The sequence below is a fragment of the Metopolophium dirhodum genome, chromosome 7, assembly GCF_019925205.1.
Source record: "Metopolophium dirhodum isolate CAU chromosome 7, ASM1992520v1, whole genome shotgun sequence".
Classification (NCBI taxonomy): domain Eukaryota; kingdom Metazoa; phylum Arthropoda; class Insecta; order Hemiptera; family Aphididae; genus Metopolophium; species Metopolophium dirhodum.
In genome coordinates, this window is record NC_083566.1 from 35066998 (window position 1) to 35075803 (window position 8806).

At 28.4% G+C, this 8806-nt stretch overlaps 1 protein-coding gene across 1 annotated transcript; it reads left to right on the forward strand.

Moving 5' to 3' along the window:
• Positions 1–3770: 3770 nt before the first annotated feature.
• Positions 3771–7701, forward strand: LOC132948911 (multiple inositol polyphosphate phosphatase 1-like). Its single transcript, XM_061019601.1, has 7 exons — positions 3771–4112; positions 6045–6337; positions 6406–6522; positions 6617–6740; positions 6809–6909; positions 6983–7092; positions 7169–7701. The coding sequence occupies exons 1-7, from the start codon at positions 3956–3958 to the stop codon at positions 7599–7601; spliced, it is 1335 nt and encodes a 444-aa protein (XP_060875584.1). The 5' UTR covers positions 3771–3955; the 3' UTR covers positions 7602–7701.
• The last annotated feature ends 1105 nt before the right edge of the window (positions 7702–8806 follow it).

An 8806-nucleotide genomic window follows, 5' to 3' on the forward strand; every position in this document is an offset into this window, starting at 1 on the left:
AACCCCGGCTACAGATAATATTATTTATATTTCCGATTTCGATTAGCATTGTTATCAGTGTGATAACACTATCATATATCTTATCACATATTATAATACCACAAAATAAATGTATTCTGTGATACCACCACGATTGAGGGAGCACCATAGACTAATATTACTCTATGGGGAGCACTGAACTATAAATACTATTATAATAGTATAGTAATACTAATAGTAGGTATTTAGTTCAGTGGGCTCCAGTCGGTCGTGTTTTAAGGAAATTATTCATATAGGCAATTTAACATGATGACATTAAAATGACTTGAAGTATACGTGCAAGTATATATAAAATAATTTGTACACAACTTATTTACGTGGAACATTGTGTTAAATTTGCAATCCTTAGCTATAATATTTGAACATTTTACAAACTAGATAAATTTTGTCAAAATTTGAACTTTAAATGCTTATAAAAAAAAAATTGTGCCTATGTATTTTTAATATTTATCAACTGTCATTTAAGCAATATCAGGAGCCTTGTATTACATTTTCACGCTTTTTCGCCCAACAAATAACATTTTATTGACAATTATAGAAAAAAAACAAAAAAAATTGAGAACTGACAGTGCCCGTAAACAGCTCAAAAAGAGTCAAAATATTTTCAAAATTTGATGGTGTATAGAAAATGAGAATTTAAACATTCAGTGAAATTGTCATGTATCTATAGATAACTGGAGTTATTTATTTTTGAATTACAACAAAATAACAAAATCCCTACGTAAGAAATCGAGTGAATATCCATGAATATCTTGTAAAAATATGAACTTCAAACGCTCAAAAAAATTTAATTTGATTTGCTTGTAGACATTTTTTTTAACGTAGACAAACTTATGAGGAATTTGTATTACATTTTAAAATCTTATATTTAGAAAGAACATTTTTTATGAATTCTTAACTCAAAATAATTTGCTAGGTAATATTCGTGATTTTTCAGTATTTTGTCAAGATTTGAACTTTAAATGTTTATAAAGTTATAAATAAAAACTGTAACTAAGGATTTTTAATATTTTTCAAATATCATTGTAATAATATAGTAGGAGCCTTGTATTACATTTTCAAGTTTTTTTACCCAACAAATAAAGTTTTATTGACATTCATAGAAAAAAGACTAATAAAATTGGAAACTGAAAATGTTCCTAAACAGTTAAAAACAAATTAAAATTATAAAGATTTTATCGTGTATAGAAAATGCGAATATAGACAATCAGTGAAAATTTCATCTATGTACGTTAATTTGTTTTACAGTTACTCCAAAAACCAAAACCGATTTTGCATAAAAATTCCCGTTTTTCCTTAATTTTTATGTTGTTTTTCCCGGCGCTTTTGAAAACTATTGGGAATTTCAACTTTCCCATCGAACAAGATACTGTTGAAGAAAATCGAAGCAGTTTTACTGCCCCAAACAGTGATGGCAGGCACAAAAAATAAAAATTAAGAAAAGAACACACATCAACCAATACACTCATGGCTCCGCTCAGAATCTAAAATATTATCTTGTCACTTTTAGTTTACTATTATTATTATTATTTATTGGTTTAAGATTGCTTATAGGTTTATATTAATTATGAGTCATAATTTGCAGGTATGTGATCAAAATTTGATATTTTATTTTCATTTAAGTATTAATAAAATCTATTTTGTTTCTAATTTGTACTCGAGCACTTGTTCACTGTTTACACTTACAACAACTTAATAGCGCTGAATGCTAAACACGTGTATGCCCACGAATGAGAGAAAAAAGAATTTTTGATATAAATGTATCTACTGAATAATCTGAAAATTTAAAGTCATTAATTTACGACTGAAATCATTAAGTAGGTAATCAGTTTTGAGAAATAATGTTTGAAAATGTACGAGTCGTTTAGGAACCACATGCCTATTGGGAAGCAACTAAAGACACCATGACAAGCTAAGTTAAATTATTTTTATTAAATTATCGCACTTCATCAAATACAAACAAATAACAATTATAAACAATTTCTATACTTATGAAATTACTTAGCCTCTTTTTGATATCACAAAATTTTTAACTTGAGTTTTTTTTCCTAAGCGATGTTTTTACAAGTAATTGACCGAGTGTTTTACTAACTAATATTGGGATATCACTCATTTTTTTACTAACATTTTGGATATAGGTGGTCAACCTATGTTTTTTTTTATCGAGTGAAATAGTGTGGGGACTAAAAAATATCATTGTTGTTTTATAGATTGATAAAATAAATAAAATATATAGTTATGGATCGAGGTGGATTTTGAAATCCACCTTGTTATGGATGTTCTAACTTTTTATTAGATAATATTCCCCGAGGCCCGCATCACAATCATAGAGTGATGCACTATATCAGACACTTAGATCGTATTATATATTGTCTAAGATCCGACACCACGATCGTCGGAGGATACCCCCCCCCCCCCCTATAGATAATAAGTCTTTATTATCTATGCCCCCACCATATGTCCACCTAATATTATGATAGTGTCACCGAATACCACGAACTAAACTAGGTAACCGACTATCTGAGTTTATGCCGATATTTTACGCGCGTGTCGCCATAGATATTGTATTCTATATTTATGTCCATGGTGTCACACAAGTGTTTGTCTCCACCACGTCATTCTCGAACAAACATCCACTCTCAATCACGACCATAGATAATATAAGAATGGATAGGACATGCCTATACCAGTTCCATATGGGGCCGTGTGCTTTTTTGGGGGACAGAGAACGTAAAGAGAGAAAGACGATATGGGGCTTTATAAGGTTATGTGCAAAACTATTTTATTAAGTAATAATGAATAACATGATAGTCAGTTATATTTAGATATTTGTCAGTTTGTATTTTGATTGTTGTACCACTTGTGCCTGGAAAATTACTCTAAACTTTGTTAAATATTTAAAATATTAAAAATATTAATTATTATTTATCAATTATCGTATCAATATTTGCCCCATATAACCTTAAAAATAGTATCACTAAAGTTTCGTGTAACAAGTTCTTAATATGTCCTATCCATTCTTATATTATCTATGATCACGACATCATAATATTATTAAAATCTAAAACCACTTATCTCTTGTTGCGTACTCACAGATACTACAATACATAGTAGTATAGTAGACAATAGTATATATCTGCGGTTCGCGTACTCGACTGTACCTAGTGACTATACAGTAACTACCATAATTAATTTATGGGATTTAAAATTAGTTATCATAAAGCCATGGTATTACTTATTTTTGGTCACGTAACAATCGACAACGACTTACGAATAATAATAATAAGGTATCGACACAAAATTAGTGATATGCCGATAAAAGCACTCCGTGTACGAAAAAAAAACGGCTCTAAAAGTTGTGAAATTATTTTGTAGCCAAGTCTTTGAACTATAAGTATAATTTATGATAACATAAATCGTATCTATAGTTCAAAGGTTAGTCCATGTAAGCTGAGCCATACAATAATTATTTCACAACTTTTACAATCGTTTTTTTTTTTTTTTACACGGAGTTTGGCGTAGTCTTTTCATTGAGTATAATATATATATATTAAATAATATTATCTATTACCTACTCGATGGTTAATACTAAAGCAAACAACAATAGATTAATTAACTCGACGATTATTTGTGAATGCAGAGTGAATAGGTGCGTAAACATGTAAGTATCCTATACGGGAGTTAACCAATTTAAGACGGTGGGTGTGAAGATTATACTTTATTTTTACTACAGTTCGAGTACCACTCTACAATTCTGTATAACGGCACGCGATTTTAAACGTTGAAATAGAGTTATCATCTGTTATAGTCAGGCAATACATTCGAATAATTGCATTGGACATTGTAAAAATATTTTATTATAATTTATTTTTTATTCCCAGTACTTTATGCATAGTAAAATATAAATTATTTTAAAATGAAATTGATCGTGATTATAGTGCCATTAATGATAATTAATTGCATCAAATGTGAATCAGATAAATGCTTTCATCAAGACGATCATCCTTTTCCGTTCTTTGCTTCAAAAACTGCATATAGTTACGTGTCAGCAAAACAAAACTATACCCAACCAAGTAAGTATCGATATGGTAAAATAAAATAAAACTTGATGTCGTTTAATATTTTTTGGTTAATTTGTAGGAAAAACTTTGTCCAAATGCATTTAACATTACTGTGATGGATCATGGTTTTTAAAACAAATTATAAATATTAAGCCATTATAAAAAAAAACCCCTGTTATATTATTTATACTATGATATGACCAACTCCTGAAATATCGTCCAGTTAGGTTTTGCTGGTGTCTATTATATAAGTTATTACTTATTAGTTATAAATTATGAAGTGCTATTAATGAACAGCTTCTTCTTCGAGCCAACCAATGCCCTATAATTGTATTACCCCTCCATTGTGCTTATTGTAATTATATTTTTATACAGATTGTACAAATAAAAAACAAACATGATAGTTATAAATAAAATAGAAAAATATTAATATTAATTCCTACATATAGTATTATTAGTATTGATGTTTCGGGTTTCCTTCGTTTCTATATATTATTTCAACTATTTTAAGAAATGTTGCTTCAGTAACCTAATATTATGCAATAGCTACATTTCAAGAGATTTCAGAAGAGGTGACATTTACGATAAGTCGATAACTATATAGTGACATGATTATTTTAAAATTATTATTGCTTATGGCATAGGTATGATTTAGTGTAATAATTTTTAGTGGAGCAACTGTCGAATGTATTACTTAATGAGTAGATAACACTAACCAATTTCTATAAAAAATGGAATACAAGGATAGATACCTGGAGAAAATGGGACATGCTATGTTAATATATTATACATTAATTATCCCTATGAGGTATGTACCTACGTTAATTCGAATATACGAAACACCGCACGGCACACACAAATACACAATGGTCAACGGCCAGTACTCAACTCTCACCAATATTTAATCAGAGGTCACATTATTTCCAATTTTAGATTCTGAGCGGAATTATTTTTTTGTAAGCATTTAAAGTTAAAATGTTGACAATATCCATCAAAATATCTAAAATTGGCAAATTATTTTGTTGTTAAGAATTTATAAAATATTTAATTTTTATAACTAGGTACCTATGGATTGAAAATTTAAAACAAGGTTTCTCATAAGTACCTAATTATCACATTGTAACCAAAAAATCTAAAAAATATATTGACACAGTGTTAATTTATAGATATTTTATTAGTTCAAAAATTAGGACGAAATTAGATTTTTATACGAAGAATAACGATTTTAAAATTCTAAAATATTATTCGTAGACTGTTGGTACTTGTAACTTATGAAGCATATTATTATACAGATAATATAATGTTGTATGCACAATGTTATTTTTAATTGCAATTTTTTTGGCCAAAAATTAATTTAACCTACTGCAGTTTTACTAATGTCTAATAGTAGAATAAATTACTTTATTAAAAATAACATCATTAAAATATATACTTCGTAATATTATAAGCTGATGCACTGCTCAAATCATTTTTCGTTAACAGTGGCGCCAAACCTTTTTCAAATCACTGGGATAACCTCTTTTTTTGGGTACCTAGCCACCCTCTTTAAATATGAGAATTTTTTTTTTAATTTTTTTAAATTTACAATATTATAAAAGATATATCAAACAACAACGTTTGAATTAAAATTATATACATATATTATAAAATATTAATTGAAATCTATAATTACATATGAAAATTTAAATTAATACAAGTTCATCAAAATATAATGTTTTAAGGTTCAGCTATAGGTACTTGAATCGTCTGATCTGATGAATATGATAGGTAATAACGATTATATTAGTGATATATTTTATTATTCTATAAATAATTGAATAATGTTCTTTCTTGTCTTTTATATAATCTATGTAATTAATTGGGTTGAATAACAAGTGATTACTAATTCCATAACTATAATATTAGGTATAATCAATAAATTAATATCTTATAATTTTTGAATAGATTGTAAGCCATTGCAATTGTGGCTATTATCCAGACATGGTACGCGACACCCTAGAAGCGCTACTATAGATGAAATATCGAATTTAAACGAGTATAAAAATAACCTGACCAATAATTCAAGTTTATGTAAAGAAGATTTCGAGGCAATCAAAACATGGATTTTTAATTTGACTGAAAAAGATGGAGATAAACTCAATAATCAAGGCGTTAATGATTTGTCATCTTTGGGATCGAGACTGCAAAGTTTATACCAAGACATATTTGACCAACCTTATAATCCCATAACATACAGTGTAATTTTATTATTTACCGTTTAATATACCTACATTAAATATAATTTAATTATGTTGTGAATTTTCAGGTGTTATCATCGAATAAAGAACGATCAAGGGATAGCGCATTTTACTTTTTAAAATCGGCTTTTAATGTGAATGTTACGGACATACCTTTAATAAATAGCGATGATATAAAATTAAACGTAACTTTATTTTAAATTCTAAACCGAAATAATATTTCTATATTCTATTTAGATATAAGTAAAATAGTTATACATGTTACTTTATTAATTCTAGATATCCAAATTTGAAATTATAAATGATAACGAGGAATTAAAGAAATTTCGTAGAAGTGTACACATACAAAACGTAATTGTCAGAGTATCGAATATTTTGGGATTTAATCGTAATCTGGCGTTAAGTAAATCTACTATAAATTAAATTATATTTGGTCTTAAAAACCTAATTTGTATTATAATGTTTTTATAGATACAATAAAATCCATGTATGACTCATGTCGATTCGAAAGATCAGTGGACTTAAATTCTCACCCAGCTTGGTGTGCCGTATTTTCTCAAGAAGATTTAGAAGTAAATACATCAATATTATTTATAATCAATAAGTAATTGATGTTCAGTGATTAATTATTGTATACTTTTATAGGTTCTTGAGTACGATGAAGATTTAAAGTATTACTACACAAACGGGTATGGAAACTCAAACAACGAAAGACTTGGCTGTCCGATTGTGAAAGATCTAATGAATAACTTCAGGTGCGTACAGTACAATTTCAACTGTAGGTACATTTTTATTTATTTATCGGTTACAAGAGTAATTTTATTTTCATAGGAATAAATCTCAAGCAAAACCCGGGCCTAAAGGGGTGTTTTATTTTGGTCATTCATCGAACGTGTTTAGTGCAATTGTTAGACTAGGTTTTGCCAGAGACACTACACATCTGCTAAGTTCAAACTTCAATGATATGCGTGATAGAAAATGGAAATCATCATATTTGAATCCTTTTGCATCAAATTTGATGGCCGTGCTATACGAATGCCACGGTGAGAAAAAAGTAACTTTTTTTGTCAATGAAGTTCCAATGATCGTTGAGAAATATGGATGTACTCTGTGTCCATGGACGTCGATCGAAAATATGTTTGATCCCATTGTTTCTAGCCCATCGTGTACGTTTGATGAAAATAATTCATCTGCTTCCAGAGCGTGTACAACTACGAATATTCTCTTTCTCGCTTGTTTAATACAATTTTTTTATTATTCATAGAGCTTTCTTCTAAAAACAATTAGGTATAGCTCAAATATCTAAATACATCTTAAAATTGTATTATGAGTACCTATACTAATGTATATATACATATTCATTACCTCTATTGCAGTTCGTTATTTCATATAAGTTATAATATACTTATTTAGGTAGGTACATAATATTAAATTTTAGATTCTGATAGGACTGATAAATGTATTAATTTATATCATCACTCATCACCAAACAATGTTGGTAAAATTAACATCTGTAAACCGTCTTGTTGGATTGTACGCCATTGGGAGACATGGAAAAAACTCGCAGTTATTTGATAAGAAGGAATAAGGATAAACAGATTTTTTGTCAGACATAACCTTTTGTGGCAGTAAAAATCGGTACTTACATTTTTTATTCCCGTGTCTTTTCAGGTAGGAAAGTGAATCTAGTAACAAATTGGAATTTTTTGGGGGGCCCACTTTTTTCAATTTTTACCCCCACGGTAACACTGCTGTAAATTAGCTACTAGGTCACTGTAATGGAATGTGTTAAATTTTAATTTAATGATATAAAATTATTGTAACGAAAAGCGATTCTGAGAAAAGACTGTCAGCCTATATTACTAAGTATATTTTATATCATTACTATTAAAGTGATTTGTTTTACAATAATTAGGAATTAGTACTACAGTAAATTAAATTTTATTTTCCAAGAAAATTTGAATTTAAAAATGTCAGACTGTATATAAAATATAAAAACATTCTTATAAGTTTCAAGTGCCCATATGGTATATAACGATTTAAAAATTTTAAATTACAACATAATAACTACAATTGTTAATCAGGTCGTGTATATATATGTATATATATGCATCAAATTTGATGATGGAATTTGAACTTAGAGATGAACATTTGTTACTTTCACTCTGAATATTCTGGTTATAAATAGCGATGGAAAATAGAGTAACATTTAGTATTCAGTCAATGGAACTATTTTAGGTTCACATATTTGATGTATTTAACTATGATGTCTTGTCACGCGCCTTTATCATCACGATCGTTTAACTCTTTCTCACAGGTAGCCGTAAGTTCTTTTTGAAATAAATTTCGATCGGAGGAAGATCTTAAGTGTTTCATGTTTTAATTGGGTGCATATTTGGTATTAAGAAAATAAAGTACATCCCTATAATTCGATAATGGTTGTTTTAATGGTCGACATAATATCGTGCG